The following is a 17243-nucleotide window of genomic DNA, read 5'->3' as shown; positions in this document are numbered from 1 at the left end:
CTTACCCACTGAGCCATCTCGCCAGCCCAGTCATCAGAATTTAAATAGTGGTGCTTTGGTTATTCATTTCCAGTCAGTATTATAGAACTAGAGCAAAAATTTAAAAGATAGCTATTATTTTTATGATGTCTGAAATTAGTTCTGTAAAAGTAGAAATTAGATGAGGTGACCCTTTTTTGAGACAAAAGACATTTGTCTTAGTTTGTTTTGATAGTGGTATGGACTGGCTTTTCTTTTTCAGGTGGATAGTTTTTCTTAGCACCACTGGTTTGTATTGACTCATCATTACCTTTCTTATTTTTTTTTTTTTAATTTATTTTATTTATATTTTTTTGAGACAGTCCTATTTAGCCCTGGCTGGCCTGAACTCTGTGTAGACCAGGCAGGCCTCATACTCAAGAGATCCGCCTGCCTCTGCCTCCCAAGTGCTGGGATTAAAAGTTTACTAGCGTGCCCAGCCTTTGGTTATTTTTTTTTTTAAATTCATACTGCATAATTATAAACAAGCTGCCTGCCATTAATTAGTTTCTGTAGTAGAAGGTTCTGTTAGATAAAGTATATGGCAATAAAGCTTATGTAATATAGCTGTGTCTCCATAGCAACTCCCTTACAATAGGTCTGCTCTTTAAGAAGATTTTTTTATTCGTTTGTTCATTTAATGTGAATGGGTATTTTGCTTTCATTCGTGACTGCTGACCACATGAGCTCCTGGGTTCTGCAGAGGCCAGAAGAGGATATTGGATCACTTGGAACTGCAGTCTATAGGTGGTTGCAAGCTGCTTGCTTCGTGGGTGCTAGAAACTGGAACTCGGGTCCTCTGGAAGAACTCCCAGTGCTTTTAACCACTGATCCTATTGCTCTCTTCAATAACAATTAGGAATACATTATTTTATTTTCCTGGTTAGAACTTGTGATATTTTAATTTGCTTAAGGCTGTAGAAAAAAAATAGTATAAGATTTGTTTTAATTTTTAATGCTTTAATTTGCTGATTCTAGGGAACAGCTGCAACCAACAATATATCAGCAACACCTACATTTTTGTTTTTTCGAAACAAAGTGAGAATCGATCAGTATCAAGGAGCAGATGCCGTGGGACTAGAAGAGAAAATCAAGCAGCACTTAGAAAATGATCCTGGAAGCAATGAGGACGCAGACATTCCAAAGGGCTATGTATGTCATCAGAGGAGTAAAGATAGTGGCTTAAATCTCATGTTACGTGGTTGAAATGAAACGTACTGATTTATTTCTTACTAATTCAAAGTACTTTCAAATGAGCATTTTTCAAACTAAACGGATTGAGTTTTGTCTGTTATAACCTTAAGTCTTCTTTGTAAATCATTTTCCCCTAAATTTCTTCAGCTAAATTCCTTTATCACAATTGTTTTCTAAACTGTTAAATAACCATATTCTAATTCTTGCCCCCTCCTGTGAGTGGAAAATATGGCATTGAAAAATATTTTTCTCTCTTTCTCTGTCTCTGTCTCTCCCTGTCTCTCTGTCCCCCACCCCCCCTCCCACCCCCCTATAACCTCCCACCTTAAGACAGAGTTTCTGTGTGTAGTCCCAGCTGTCCTGGAACTCATACTATAGACCAGGCTGGCCTTGAACTTAGAGATTATCCTGCCTCTGCCCTCTCATCCACCATGCTGGGATGAAAGGAGTGTACTGCCAGCGCCCAAGTAATATTTCTCATGTTTATAGTTATATAAAGTGGCTTGAGTTTTAATATACTGAATCCCCATATTGCTTAACTTCCTATAGTCTACTTTTGTTGAGTTTAGAATCAAATGTAACTTTAGAATTGAGTGTATTTTAAGAGTAATTTTTTTTTTACTTTAAGATGAAGACTGAAGAACTCAATAATATTTTGAAACTACATAGTATGCATAGTTCTAATGTAGTTGTGTGTGGTTTGAAATGATTCAGGAAGGAAGCTGAGTTCAGATGTAGTACTTTATGGTGCTACAATTGTTTCTCAAGTTGCAGTCAATACGTTAAAAAACTTACATTAGTTACAGTAAGGCAGATCAGTGTGTTCCTGTCTGTAAACCCTTTAAACTCAAGCTGAAAAACTAGTCAGGTAGACAGGAGAGCTTGCTTTGTGTGCATGGTTTGTGTGTGTGCATTGTGTGTGTGTCTTTTTCTTTGTGTCTTTGTCATTGAGTATCTGTAACGTAATAATGGCATTATTTCTTTTCTGTTAGTCTATACAGTTAGTTTTTATTTAAAATAACACCCAATCAGAAAATGTAAACCATATTTGGTTCAGGATGGATAATTTCTGAACTAGGTCGTTGTACCAATTATTGGTACAACGTATGCCAATTATTGAAACAAGTTTTGGGAAAGAGAAAGTTTATTTACAAGTTTTCCAAGCATGAAGACCAGAAAACAAGTTTCTAATTTGTGTCGCCAAGGATATTATTTAGGAACACTTAAGGGATAAGGGAGTGCTAAAGCTTGATAAGGAGAGAAGGTGAAGTAACTGGTAGTTTCTGCAGTGTGGTTACACTGTGTTCCCATAGTGCATATGCTCAGCAGAAATGATGAGACAAAGACATTCTGGGTAGGGACAGTTGTCTAGACTCAACTACAGTGTCACTGGTTCCAGCTGGTTTGACCTAAAGAAAAGCAGCCTCCAAATTAGGCAACTGTGCCTTTATGACCTATTGCTATCTATAGCTAAGCTACTGGAATCCTACTAATGTGGTAATTTCACAGCCAGCATCTTCACCTTGATTTTAGTCCTTGTAGTGCCTGGACCTGATTGCAGGTTGTATTGGTCTTAAGGACTTAGTTTCCCTAAGAAGGGACTGAGCACTGTTCTTACTTAGATGTTATGAAGGGAGGAGGGAGCCCATGAAGTAAGGGTTCAGACTATTGCTTAGGGTGAATGAGGTTAGACTGCTGATGCTTGCTAGCTTGCCATTTGTAGTTTCGGGTTTGCCCTCTCACAGAGTGTGTCACGGAGACAGGACTTACTCTTTTGATGATCATATTTGTTGTTAGTTTCCTTTTGGTTTGTTTGTTTGTTTGTTTGTTGGCTTGTTTGCGGGCTTGCTTGCTTTTGCTGTGTGTGGTTTGGTTCTGTTTGAGATGGGGTCTCATGAATACTTAGGGTTGACCTCAGACTCTGTACTTCTTAAATCTGTTTCCCAAGTTACAGGTTGGAAATGTCCTGGATCCTTGAGAGGCTTCTGTATATACAGTCATGTGTTCTTTGTAGTAAATGTCCTGGGGAATACCAAGGCCTGCAAGTTGGGTTTCTGATACCTTGCTATGTAGGGTAAACCTAGATTTAGTTTTAATAATTATTAGTGACAGATTTCAGTCAGAAATTCAATTGAAAAGACAATTATAAAAATTTCAGTAACTATTTTAAAGCAAACATTTTCTTCAAAATTACCGATTCAAAAAGAAGCACAGGTTCAAGTCTATTTTTTATGCTAAAGCCAAATGTTTTGTCTACGTTCTTGATTTCTTTTGTTTCAGATGGATTTAATGCCTTTTATTAACAAAGCTGGTTGTGAATGTCTTAATGAAAGTGATGAGCACGGCTTTGACAACTGTTTACGAAAAGACATGTCCTTCTTGGAGTCTGACTGTGATGAGCAGGTAATTGAGTGCTTGTGTTAAGGCTGGTAGGGACGATCACTATTTACATGTGCTGTTTCTGTCCTGTGTCCCCTTACGTCTCACGTCTCTCTTCCAGATGATGATCTTTGCCTTTTCTGGTCCTCGTCTTGTGGCTTATGTCATTCTTTTCCAGACGAGCGTTTCTTCCTTTTCTTTGTATGGTTTCTTTGACTTCTGTCTGGATCCATCTCCTTTCTGTGTTCTGTGGGAGCTGCCATGCGTGCCCTAAAGAACATTGCAGAATTCATGGTGTGCTCCACTGCTGCTTGGATCATCACCTATTGGTCATTTTATACTGCTTTCTATGTTTTTCCCACACAGATAGTTTGTGTCTGAGCAGTAAAGATTAGTTAGATGAGAACTCCCATATAAGACTCTCTCTCTAGTCCCAGATAAAAACATACTGTTTTTTTGTTTTTTTGTTTTTCCTGTTCCCTGAATTGCTCTTGCCACAGAGAAAGTAGGACAATACCTGAATCACACCATCTTTACCTTGTGGGTGCTGCTTTCCTTAAGTTACTTTCTAGTCCTCTGTGTGTGCTTGTTTCCTGTTCTACTTGGTCACAAAAGTTCATAAAGTGTATATCTGCATGTTGTTGCTCCTTCTCCTCAGAGCTGATGGCTCCTTACTTACTGCCTTTAGGCAGTCTTGCTGACCTGATCAGTTTCTAGCTTTCTCCTTTTACCTGCTTTCTGCCAGCATTTCAGCTTTTCACATGTCATGATTGCTATGTTTTAACACACAGTTATGAGTTAAGTATGAAAAGTGATGTAACCAGAGGAAATAGCTGTTTTCTTATATCACAATATGATTTTGAAATAATAAGTGTAACCCTTTCCTTCTAGCTAGAGTTGCCTTATGACAGCTTCAGGATTATGGTTCAGATATCTCTGTGTATAGTTACCTAAAAACAGGACAGTATAGATGGTGGCATTGTCTATTGCTTTGCTGAAATCTTCTGTTAAGGGAAGTCTTTCCTGCAGGGTAGGAGTATACCTCTGAACAACAAATATAGCTTTAAATGGACAGAAAATTAATGGATAACTTAAAGCTTCAGAGAGACTCCAGACAGCATTGGTGTCTTAGTTCCATGTGACCGTCTAGAGAAATTGAGAGTCAGGATTTGAAGGCCTTAGGGCCTTAGATCCAAGTGCCTCCCCTTCCTTTTGTCTCTCTCACTACTCAGAGCATTGTACAACACACTGAGCCACAGTGCTGGCCCTGAGAGTCCTGTTTTCTGAATTTTAGATCACAGTTGATGTGAGGATCAGTTGTTCTGCATAGTGGTGTATTGCCTTCCAGTAGTCAAGCAGGGTGGCTAAGTACTTGATACACTAGAAAAGATGTGTATTGCATGTTAAAAGTTAGTACTTACATTTGGGAACTTTGTTACTTGTCAGTTTGTAGGTCCTAAGTTCTTAGCTTTTTTTGGAAATATTTATTTATTTTATGCATATGAGTGTTTTGTCTGCATTTATGCCTGTGCATCACATGCATACCAGGTGCCCTTAGAGACGTGAGAAGAGGGTGTTGGATCCCTGGGACTGGAGTGCTATAGATGACTGTGAATCACCATGTGGGTGCTGGGAACTGAAGGTGGCGCCTCTGGAGAGAAGCTGGTGCTCATCACTGGCTGCCGTCTCTCCAGCCCCAGATGCTAGGCTCTTGCACATAATTTTAGTAAGTTTACTGCATTAATTTTTTCTGTATAAATAATTGGTGGTAGCAATCCTTAACTGACAAGCCAATTTCGGCTTACAGAATCTATATTGCAGTGGTTTTGTTAGGTGAACTAGGTTTGTACCACTCTTATTTTAGTCCCCTTAGCCATTTTGTATATTTCTTGTGTTAATAAAGCCTTTGATAATTAAACTATTTCCCTACAGCTCCTTATTACTGTGGCATTCAATCAGCCTGTTAAGCTTTATTCCATGAAGTTTCAAGGACCAGATAATGGTGAGTAAAGGGCAGTCAATTAAAATCTAACTTTCTGCTTTGTTAAACCTGTTGGCTTACATTTATTTTTACTTTATTTTTCAGATAGAGGTAGGTCTTCTGTGTTGTTCATGGAAGATTATAAATGTCCATGTAACGTGGAATTAAGATCTAAAGTAAAAATGTTTGTTTTCCCTCAATTTTCACAGTACTGATTCTTTCCTCCTATTTTTAAATTATTGGCAGGCATTTTTTAGAAACAAAATTGTTTTCAAACTGTTCTTATTCAGGGTGATAAAAATGAGGCTCCAAGTCCTACTTTTTGTTCATTATTAATAATGGACTGTCATGTCCGTAAATAGCAATGTGGCTTTACAGACTTGGGTTTATGTTTCATAAAATCATCTGTTTGTTCGTTTGTTCTTTTTTTTTTTTTTTTTTTTGCCACAACTCTCTTTTTTCTCTGTTACTGCTGATGTTTTTGAGAGAGAAGGCAGTCAAGACTAAGGGGCTTCATTTGTTCAGTTTCTTTTTTAACTGATTGAAAGTAAAACTTAGTAATTTTTTTTATTAAATTTTTTTGGATAAGTCTTAATGCTAATAATGTTTTCCTCCTGGGTAACAAAATGTACAACTTGCTGGTAACAAAAAGTTAGTCTATTTATTTTATGAAAGGTTGTTCACCTGCATATGCTATCAGTATCCACTACCACCTTCTATATAGCTCTTCAATGATAGTGTTATATTTATTATGGGATAGCTTTTTTTGTTTTAAAACAGAATATCACTATGTAGCCTTAGCTGGCTTGGAGTTTGCTATGTACATCTGCCTACCTATGCCTCCCAAGGTGTCCCCTCCACATCCAACTCATTGTATGTCTTTTGTCATTGAGAGTAGGAACTTGCTTATATCTGTGTGCATGCTTGTGTTTTCTTATTCCTAATGAAGACTGGAACTAGTCTAAGAAGATACCAGCAAGTAAATTTTGGGGGAAAAAGATTGATTGCCAATATTCAGATTAAATTTTACTGGAGGTTTTTGAAATTTGTTGGTATGTGCCTATATGTATGTATGTGTGTGTGTGTATGTAGGCCTACATAGGTTTCTGTGTAAGATACATTTGATGATAAAGTAAAAGTATATTACTGTGTTTTTAGTACTTCATTTTTTTTAAAACCATTTTCTAGGTCAGGGTCCTAAATATGTAAAAATTTTTATCAACCTACCCCGATCTATGGATTTTGAGGAGGCGGAAAGGAGTGAGCCAACTCAAGCTCTGGAACTGACAGAGGATGACATTAAAGAAGATGGCATTGTTCCTCTTCGTTATGTTAAATTTCAGAATGTTAACAGTGTAACTGTGAGTAACATTTCATTAATTTATCTTCCTTTGGTTGGTGGGTAGGGCAGTATTGCTGAAATTCTATGTCCCAGGTGATGCTAAATGATCTTTTTTATTATTATATAATTTTTTAATGATTTATTTATTTTTATTTTATGTTCATTTGTGTTTTGCTTGCATGTAAGCCTGTGTAAGGATGTCAGATTCCCTGGGACTGGAGTTGCAGACAGTTGTGAGCTGTTACGTTGGTGCTGGGAATTGAACCTGGAGCAGTGAGTGCTCTTAACCACTGAGTCATTTCTCCAGCCTCTCTAAATGATCTTTTAAAGTAGAGTTTATCCAATAAAGTTGAGAAGTGGAGGTTGATTCATGGGGTTTGTCAGTTTGTTCTAGAACATTTACACAGAAACTGGAGGTATTTATACATGCTCTGGTGATGAGGGTTGGTACCTGTGTGAAAATTCTGTTTAATTTTCCAGACTATGGCACTAAGACTGGCTTTATTTTATTTTATTTATTTTTGAGACAGAATCTCACTCTGTAGCCCATTTATTTATTTATTTATTTATTTATGAGACAGAATCTCACTCTGTAGCCCAGGTTGGCCTGTTATTTGCTGTATTGCCCAAACTGGCCTTGAACTCACAACAGTTCTTCTGTCTCAACCTTCCAAGTGCTGGAATTCCAGGCATTAGCTAATATACCCAGCTAAAAATGATTTTGAAAGAGATGACTTTATATTTTAAGAGTTAACTAAGGTTTATCTGAATATTGACTAGTGGCAGAGAGTGATTCAACTATGAAAAGAACGGAGAAACCAGCCACAGAGCACTGAGTTCAAGTCATACCAAACTGATATACCATTGTATTGATAGATCATCAGAAGAACCCTCTAAGTTCTTTTTTGGAAGGTTACAATGGACATGTCTTGTGATCAATATGTGTGAACAAGCTGAGGTTTAATTATCTGAAACATTTTATCTAAATAATGCGGAAGATGCAGGCTACGTTGTAGTAGAGCTCTGTCACTCAAGACCCTATGCATTATATCCAGAAAATTAGGCAGTGACCTAAGTGAAGACACATAAGGCATACCTATCACTTTTATGATAATAAAGGTTGAATTAAAGTAATAGTTTTGATCAGACTTTAATCAAAGGAAGATGAATTTTAAACATAAGTAAGCTGTGAACTGGTTTAATAGTATATTTATTATATTCTTTAAATTGATTAGATAAACTCTTTGAAAGGAGTTTCAATAATAAAAACAATAAAAATCAGTAACTACTATCTTAGAGCAACGTGAAGAGGAACAGCTTATTTTCCTTTTAATGAAAACAGACTTTTTTTCTCATACACTATATCCCGATTAGTTCTAGTTCCCTCCCTCTACTCCTCCCTGTTCTTCCCCACTTCCCCTCCCACCCAGATCCACTCCCTTTCTGTCTCTCATTAGGAAAGAACCGGCTTCTAAGAGATAACAACAAACCATAACAGAATAAAAGATAACAAAAACTGTCGCATCTAACTTGGACAGGACAAACCAACAGAAGGAAAAGGGCCCAAGAGAAGAAAGCTTACAAATCAGAAACCTCCGTGTTTACACACTTTATAATATCTACACAGAGAACCTGGGACCTGGCGTAGACCAGTGTATGCCCTGTTCTGTGAGATAATTTTTTTTTTTTTTTGAGACAGGGTTTCTCTGTGTAGCCCTGGCTGTCCTGGAGCTCACTCTGTAGACCAGGCTGGCCTTGAACTGAGAAATCCTCCTGCCTCTGCCTCCCAAGTGCTGGGATTAAAGGCATTAGCCACCACTGCCCAGCTGAGATAATATTTTTAGGTAGAGAACATTTTTAGATCATCTAATTTTTTTAATAGAGGAATTTTTTTTCAAAACCCAATATAAGTAATATATAAGTAATTCTATTTCTTATGTACCGAGAGAAATTCTAAAACAGAGAGTTTAGAGTCAGGCCTTAAAACCAATCGAAGGGCAGAACGTAGTCTTAGCAGATTGCCAACATCATTTCTTTCTGTTATTCTAGGAAATAGAATGGGTGTGTGAGTATCAGAGAGAATACATTTACAGAGATTTCCCACAGATGAAAGACTGATTTTAATAAAATTATTAATAGCAGTCTACCATGAGTTTCCCACTCTTTCATGTAGTCTGTAAAGACTTTACTTATGACTTCTCTATACCCGTGTGCTACATTACCACGAGCTTGCGTATGTGGCCATCTTGCCAGGGTGTCCCTGGAGAACGTGAGACTTGCAGTGCAGACAGGGAATAGGCAGTCATTTAGGAACACTAATGTAAGTGTAAAGTAATTTTATTTATTCTTAAAAAGAATAGAAGATGTTTTTATTAAGAAAGCAAATAGATTAAATCTAAAGCATGGTCATGAAAAATAGACTAATTATAAATTATAAATGTGATTTTCTTCTTGTAGTTATTTGTTCAGTCTAATCAAGGAGAAGAAGAAACAACGAGAATTTCATATTTTACTTTCATTGGTACTCCAGTCCAGGCAACAAATATGAATGACTTCAAACGAGTAAGTTTGTTCAAATGATAATTAAGGAAAATACAAATACAATTTCAAAGGAAAATTTTCTTATATTTTAGTTGTCCTTCTTTTAAACATAAAGATTCAAAACTGTCTCATGAAAGGGTATATGAATGTACCATGTTGAGATATTAAACTAAAAGAAGTCTGTAGTAAAATATAACACGTAACTGATGGAATAAAGATTAGTGAATACACCTGAGTGAGAAGTAATAATAATAGAAGATGCTTGGGAATAAGGAAGAAATTATAGTTAAATTAGTACTTGGAAGGCATAGTAAGATTTTTAAGGACTTTGCTGATAATGAAAATGTATTTACAAAGATCTGAATGATTTTATTTTGAAAGAATAAACACAAATGTTACACATGGACATGTTTGACTTTCTAAGCACTGTCTGTGTTCTGAAAGGACACATTTCAGCAAATACTTTTAAAGTGGTTGTATAAGTTTTCTCCTATTTTTATAAATGTATGTCTGTATTTTTGACGGATACAACCCTAAGGCTTCCATGGAGCCTACCGCGCGCATATCAAGGACTTTGAGGAGTGAGGGTCAGCTTCTTCCCATGCTTTCTGGGCCCCTTGTTCCTGGGAGCAGTTGTGTGGGTAGCTTTTAAAGACGCACACCCAGCTCAGAGAGGTGCCACTGCGAGCTTTCCTAGTTCCAAACCTGCAGTGTCCTGGGAAACGTGACTGCACAGGACACATTGGCCACAGTGCTGCTCATGGCTGTGCCTACCAATGGTCCAGGACCTCATTCCCAGCACACTTCATGCAGGGGCTTGTTTTGTGGAGTCAGAACATCCTGAGAAGTCTTTCTCTTTTTGGTGATGTCTATAGACCTGATTCAATTATAGAAAACTAAATTGCTTAACCGTAGATGGTTCACTGAGGTACATGTTAGCTTTTATAAAATAAATGGAAAACCTGGATAATACATATTTTTGCTGGTTACTTTTCAGTCACTTCTTACTATCTCATAGCATAATTAAGTTTTGGGACTGTAGAAATAATTAAGTACTTGGCTCTGCCATGCCCAGATATTTTGTATGTGTATTATACTTAGTCAGAAGAAGCAGGTATAAAGCAGCTTCATTTTTACCCTATGGGATGTGTTTTCCTGGAAAAATGACATGAGCAACAAAGATGTTTTGGCTGTCTGCCTGTCTGGCTTGAATTAAATGCATTGGCCTGGCTCTAGCTGTTTGTTGTGTAGTTTGTCACTAGCATCGTTCTTCCGTAAGGTTTATACTGTATCCCACGTTAATATCTTTCTACTATTAAGTTTTGCTTCAGTGTCCTATTTGTTCCTTCAGCATATGCTGTTTAACTTCTGTTTTTGATGCAAGTAATATTCTCTTCTGCATTTTTTACCAGTCAGCTGTTCAGTTGTAATTTTTCTGGTTTGCCTTAATAACTGTCTTAAGTATTGATCTCACATCCATCTAGCTGTTTAGTCTTTTCTTATTGATTGCCAAAGCTGTTTTTGAGGAGTGTGCTTGCTTAAGAGTGTTTTGTTTTTTATTAATTCTTTACTTACCCTTTTCACCTTATTTAAATGATGGAAAAGTAGCAGTTCTTAAACTTATTGGTTTCAGGTGTTATTTAAAATATGAAAGATGATTGAAGATCAAGAAGCATTTGTGTTGTTGTTTGTTTTTTTTGTTTGTTTGTTTGTTTTTTTTGAGACAGGATTTCTCTGTGTAGTCCTGGCTGTCCTGGAACCCACTCTGTAGACCAGGCTGGCCTCGAACTCAGAAATCTGCCTGCCTCTGCCTCCCAAGTTTTGGGATTTAAGGCAGGAGCCATCACCACCCGGCCAAATAGAGGTTTTATTAACATACTTATTTAGTAACAATTGAACAGGGAATCCAGGACGAGTGGCTGGTACCTGTACTTTTCAGTGCGTGGGAAGTTGAGATCGCTTTGCTACCTCTTTTGAGGCCTTCCTAGGTGTCAGAGTGCGATTCAAAAAGGAATTAGTTGGAAAATTTTTAAATTACAATTAATAAACCGACTATATATTAGTAACTGTATGTTTTAATGGTTTTAATTAAAATAGAATTACATCACTTTCCCCCCTTGCCTCCCTCCAGCCCTTCCCATTTTTAAGTTGTTAGCAACTACACACCCTCTATCTCAAGTTGTTAGCCTCCTTTCTTTGGTTGTATTTATTACATACTCATATATTGTGTTGTATTTTTCAAAACCTCTTCAATCCATTTGTTGTTGTTATTTGCTTTCTTTCTTTTTTGGTCATGGTCTCAAACCTGACTCTGCATCAGAAAGCCATTTAAGAGGCACATCTCTGGGAGAGGACAAGTTTTCTTCTCCCAGAAGTCAAAAGTTGCCTCTAGGTCTTTGCCTAGGTATATAATTTTAAGCAAATATAAGATATGGTTTCTTGAGACTTTATCAAACCACCTTGGTGTTATTCGTCCCTCTTCCTTCTGTATTGATCTCCCTCTTCCCTCTTTGTGTCCACCCACTCCCATTTCTGTCACCTCTGTCCTGCTATTTCCTCTTTCGGGCTTCACCTCCTGCCCTACAGTCCCTTCATACTTTTCTCATTTCTGTAGTTACTCCATGTTCTCCCTCTCTCCCCCGTCCCCGTCCTCTACCCCCCTCTTCCTCTCCCCTTCTTCCTTTCTTAAGATTTATTTCATGTATATGAGTACACTGTCACTATCTTCAGACAAACCAGAAGAAGGCATCAGATCCCACTACAGATGGTTATGAGCCACCATGTGGTTGCTGGGAATTGAACTCAGGACCTCTGGAAGAGCAGCCAGTGCTCTTAACTGCTCTCCAGCCCCGGTTACTCCATGTTGCATATTTACATCTGAAGATTTGGTGTAGGAGCCACAGATGAAAGAGGACATACAGCATAGCATTTGCCTTTCTAGATCTGGGTTACTCTTTTCTAGACCCTCCCACTTACCTGCAGATTTGGATGAGGTAGGGTGATTGCTGCAAGTGTGAGGCCTTTACAAGAAAAGACTAAACTGGGAATAAAAAACCCTATGTCCATTAGTAAATGTATTATATGTTAACAGTAATATTTTTAATAAAAAGCACTTTTTTTTCAGGGCCTGGAAACATAGTTTAGTGGTTAAAAGCACTTGTTGCTCTCACAGCGAACCTGGGTTTGATTTGGTGGCTCACAGCAGTTTGGAACTCTGGTTTCATAGGATCAGAACTCCTCTTCCGGTCTCTATGGATACCAGGCACATTCGTCACTCACACATAGGCATGTAGGCAAAATGCGTATGCACATAAAATAAAATTTACAAAGTCTTAAATGGCCCACCTTTTCCAATAGAAAAACCACTTTAATAAGAGTAACACTGCTTTATATTTTTATTAATTATTCACTAGCCTAGTAGAGTTCTCATGATAGTATTGGTTTCTGTACTCAGCCTGTTACGTTATAGCATGTGCCACTTGTGCTGTATTTAAAGAGAATGAGAATTTAAAAGAAAATAACTATATTATTCTAAAGACAGGTTTGATTTCACAGCCTTCCTCAAAGAGCAGTTTCTAATCCCTAGCAGTGGTGTTAGAGCTGCTATGGCAGAAGGGTTTAAAACAGGATTCAGAACCCTTTGATTCCAAAGTTGAAGGTTTAATTGGTTGAATGCTTTCTTGGGTGTATTAAAAATATTAATATTACATTGTGCTTTTTTAATTGCTTCTGGGTGAGATTTATTTTGCTTGCAGTCACTATTTTTTTCAAGAGTTATTTTTTTTATGTAAGAAACAGTATCTTCAATATAGAAAGACTTAAGAGGATTTATGTGAGATTGGCTTATTTGGACCTTTATTATAGAGTTCCTTATTAAAAACTCAGTGAGCTCTGGATTCCAGTAAAGGGGATAGTAATGTGTTTGACGTTTCTGCTTCTGTATTACCATGCCACAGCAACCATTGTCCCTGTTTATAACAAGACTGCATTCTTACGCAGCAATATAAACACAACAGACAGTTGAAGTATTGCCATATATTCTCAGCACAGTGATATCTTCTTCTTTCCAACCATCGTTAGGAGAGTAGGAGAAAAGTGTGGATAAAGGGAGCCTTGATCTGCTTTGAATGTAGAATTTGGATAGAGGAGAGTACAGTGATTAGGTGCCCTGGATAGAGACATTGAGACCCAGGCATGAAAATACAAAGATGCACGCGTCATCCAGTGACAAGGAGACTACACTGATCTTCCTTTACAGTGTAGTTGACCTGATATTGAAAGGATCTATGTTGTAATTTTTGAATTTTCAAAATATATTTGGTGTGTATCCTCTATTAAGCGAAGACAGATTTGACAACAGTTTAATGGATCATGAAGTAGTAAGTCTTAAGTATTTTCAGTGTACTTCTGTTCTTCTGTCATGTGAGTGTTTGTAGATGTTAGTTTTCGGCATGTCACTGACCTCCTGCTTATGTCACTAAGTTGACAGAAGCTAAGGTAATACTGATAAATCTTGGTTGTGGATAGTTACCTTAGAAGCCTCTGCACGTTGTCCCAGCTTTATCACTTCCCCTTAGATCTGCTAGAGTAGCACACACCTTCTGTTTTCTGTTTTGGCCTCAAAGGTGCCATGCATACTTTGGCTATTTGCTGTAAATGCATTCTTGGTGGTATAGCATGAAAAGCTTGCAGTTTTAACTAAGAGTGGATATTTTCTTTGCTAAAATAGGCTTTCTACATAGATTGCTTTATATTAAAAATGTAAGTGTGCAAACGTGAGAAAATTGGGGGCTTTTGCTTCTTAGGGAACAAGGCGCATGTGAAAAGTAGACCACGTTTTATCACTTTTTGTAAAAATAGACTTTTCTGAACTGGCCATTTACCACATCCGCTATTTTTATAACACTTCTATTTGTTTATTTTTCAGCTTTTTTAATACAGCTCAGTGAACTAAAAGCAGAAGATTTTTTAATGAAGTAATATACAGATAAACTCTGTCTCACTGTCCCCCCTTGCTTCATTGCTCATCTCCCCCCCCACTGCTCTCACCCTCCCCACTTCTCAGTTGTCCTCCAAGATCTCTTCAGCCTCGGCCTCCGTCCGGATCAGCTTCTTGTTACTAGATTGCCTCAGCCACCTCCTCCTGCAGAGCCACCCTCACCAACTCAGTTGGCCCTTTATTTTGCTTGCAGTTGTGCCTTAATTTTCTTACCACACTATGTTGCTCACAAGGCAGTTTTGTTTTTGTTTTTTTAACCTACTGCTGTTTTGTTCAATATTTTGAGAAATAATTTTGAAGTAAAACTTAAATGTTACAATTGCTTTTAAATTTAGTTGAGTAATATTTTTATCCATTTTAAAGTTTTATATTTTAGGAGCAGGAGAATTGTTTTGAAAAGTACAAGTTTTTCCTTTTTCTCTTTTCATTTCTTTCTTTTTTGTTTGTTTTTGTCTTTAACTAGAGCTAGTGTTAAATACTTCTTAGGTTTTAGTTGCAAGTTGTAAGTTTTCATATTGGAACAATATCCTCAAAATATTTTTGTGGTGTATCCTCTCATGCTGAACTCAAGGCCAGTTGAAGGACACACGGACTAAACGACAGGCTGGGTTAAGACACTAATGCAGAAGACCAATGGATTCTTTACTGAATGAAAGCTTTTAACATCTAATTCTGATGTACCTAGACTTTGATTTGTCTGGGGTGTAATATAAAGAATTAAGACAGAATGAAAGAGCTCTATGTTTGCGGTAAGAGTCCGCATGGAGTGCTGAATTTCTTCTTTTTTTACAGAGAATACATATTGGAAAGTTGAGAGTTGTCAACCTGTGAAACAGTATGCAAACTTGCATCTTCTACTGTATCACATCCTCTAAAATTTTGTTTTACTATTAATTGTTTTCTTTTGCTTAATCTAATAGCTCCATGTTTTGCATTTCCTAGGTAATACAGTGATTAGTAATTTTGTATAGTGCGTCAGCTAAAATTCATTTATGGCGTAGGCGGTCCCATCTCCCCTGCATTCTGGTGCACTTTAAAGCCCGTTTTCCTTACTCCTGTTCACTCTTTGGTTTTCTGGTGCTATTGTCCTTTTGACTTCTGAGCTATTCTATAGTTTGCATGGACTAAAGAGGAATTTCTTTAAAAGTTGTCCCTGACTCAAGTGAAAAACAAACTACACAAAAACTCAGAAACATCTTTTTGTGGTTAATAATTCTCAATGGAAGGTGTTTCTAAGCCTGTTCTCATGAATGACATTGACCCAGCTATTTTCTATTACACACATGTATTAATGACCCGTGAACACTAGTATTAAGAACAGAATCACTTTAAAGTAAGAAACTTATTACCAACAGACATGTAGTTCATTATAAAAGGGATTTCTTTTGAGACATTTATGCTGTGAGAATATATTATCTAATGACAAACTGTTTAGATAAGTTACTCTAGAACACAGAACCAACAGAGAACCTGGTTTCATGACTTACTGGTAGATACCAGATCTGTCTGTCTCTCTTTCTTTTTTTTTTTTTTTTTTTTTTTTGGTGCTATGGCATTTATAGGAACTAAGGTATTTTTATAGACCTTCAGGACTAGATTTTTTTTAAATTACTCAGATGCAAGCTTTAGTTTTTACATTTCTTATAGACCTTGTCTAGCAACCAGGTTTTTTGTTTTTTAAAGCTAGAAAAGAGCTCACCATTCTCGATCTGCTTTCCTGTTGAAGGCGAGGTCTAGAAGACATGGGTTTAGCGTATCGTTTTAAATCCATTGACATTTAACAACTGTAATTGACATTAGATTTCTAACTGCCTAAAACTAGTACACTAGGAATGGTTTACTCATGTAGTGTCATCTTTTTATTAACGTCTCTAAACTGTCCACCTGGCTTGAAAAAGTTAAATTTCTTCTTAAGACAGAATGGGAAAACAAAAGTAGCTTGCATGTGTTTAATTCCTCGTGTCTAGGGGAGGGGGTGTTGCAGTTTGCTGCCACAATAAAAGCACATTGCATGCAGAAAAGATTCAAGGTTAAAAAGTAATACCAGGTAAAAAGGACTAAAGTCTTGAAATTGTTATGCTAGTATTTTTTAAGCATATTTCTGAATCATTAAATTATACTTTTTTTTTTTAATTTTTTCTAGGTGGTTGGCAAAAAAGGGGAAAGCCATTAGGGTACAAAGACACTGGAAGACTTACTGCAGTCAGACTTGCAGCTCCTGGATAATTGCTTGATTCTCTTCGGAAACTGTTAATCTTTTATTTGTTGCCAGTACCAATAAATCATTGCTTTTGTTCAGATGGCATCACTAGTGTTTCAGTGTAATCTCGATACACGCAGTTGTAAATAAAAGTCACTACTTTTGCCAAGCTTAAGTCTTCGTCATTCTATATAAATGCATTCTCTCTCTTTTTATTTGACTAACCTCTTGTTTTAGGAGTTGTGTCTAGTATCACATTGACTAAAAGTCTATCTCTAGAGGAACAGAATGCCACAGGGATTAGGAGTACTGTCTATACACATGGAGTGTTTAGACAGGATTTGAACCCTCCATGTATGTGGAATGTTTGGATGCATGGATTTGGAATGGTTAACCAAGTTCAAGTACATTCTGACTTTATCAAAAGACATTTGTGTATCTAGGCTTTATAAATTTATTCAAAAACCAATTTATAAACACCCAGTACTCTTACCTACCACTGGTAGTTAACAGATTTACAAATATTTTGTTTTTAGGTTAGCTTCACCATTGATATCCTTGGGTACCTGCCTTCCAAATGGTGGGATTG

General features: G+C 37.0%; 1 protein-coding gene across 2 annotated transcripts in view; it reads left to right on the top strand.

Annotated features, from left to right (window-relative positions):
* Txnl1 (thioredoxin like 1) overlaps nucleotides 1-16829 on the top strand; it is a 41295-nt gene extending 24466 nt beyond the window's left edge. For both annotated transcript variants that reach the window (XM_021150399.3, XM_021150398.3), the window contains exons 3-8: nucleotides 997-1170; nucleotides 3493-3615; nucleotides 5524-5593; nucleotides 6761-6933; nucleotides 9372-9476; nucleotides 16598-16829. In XM_021150399.3, coding sequence (XP_021006058.1) covers nucleotides 997-1170; nucleotides 3493-3615; nucleotides 5524-5593; nucleotides 6761-6933; nucleotides 9372-9476; nucleotides 16598-16627 — 675 coding nt within the window. In that variant the 3' untranslated portion in view covers nucleotides 16628-16829. The remainder of the gene's footprint in view (nucleotides 1-996; nucleotides 1171-3492; nucleotides 3616-5523; nucleotides 5594-6760; nucleotides 6934-9371; nucleotides 9477-16597) is intronic.
* The last annotated feature ends 414 nt before the right edge of the window (nucleotides 16830-17243 follow it).

The sequence above is a fragment of the Mus caroli genome, unplaced genomic scaffold (genome assembly GCF_978045245.1).
Source record: "Mus caroli unplaced genomic scaffold, Mus_caroli_1 scaffold_19, whole genome shotgun sequence".
NCBI lineage: Eukaryota > Metazoa > Chordata > Mammalia > Rodentia > Muridae > Mus > Mus caroli.
The sequence above is the reverse complement of the archived record's forward strand: the minus strand, read 5'-3'. Positions and strand labels throughout refer to the sequence as shown.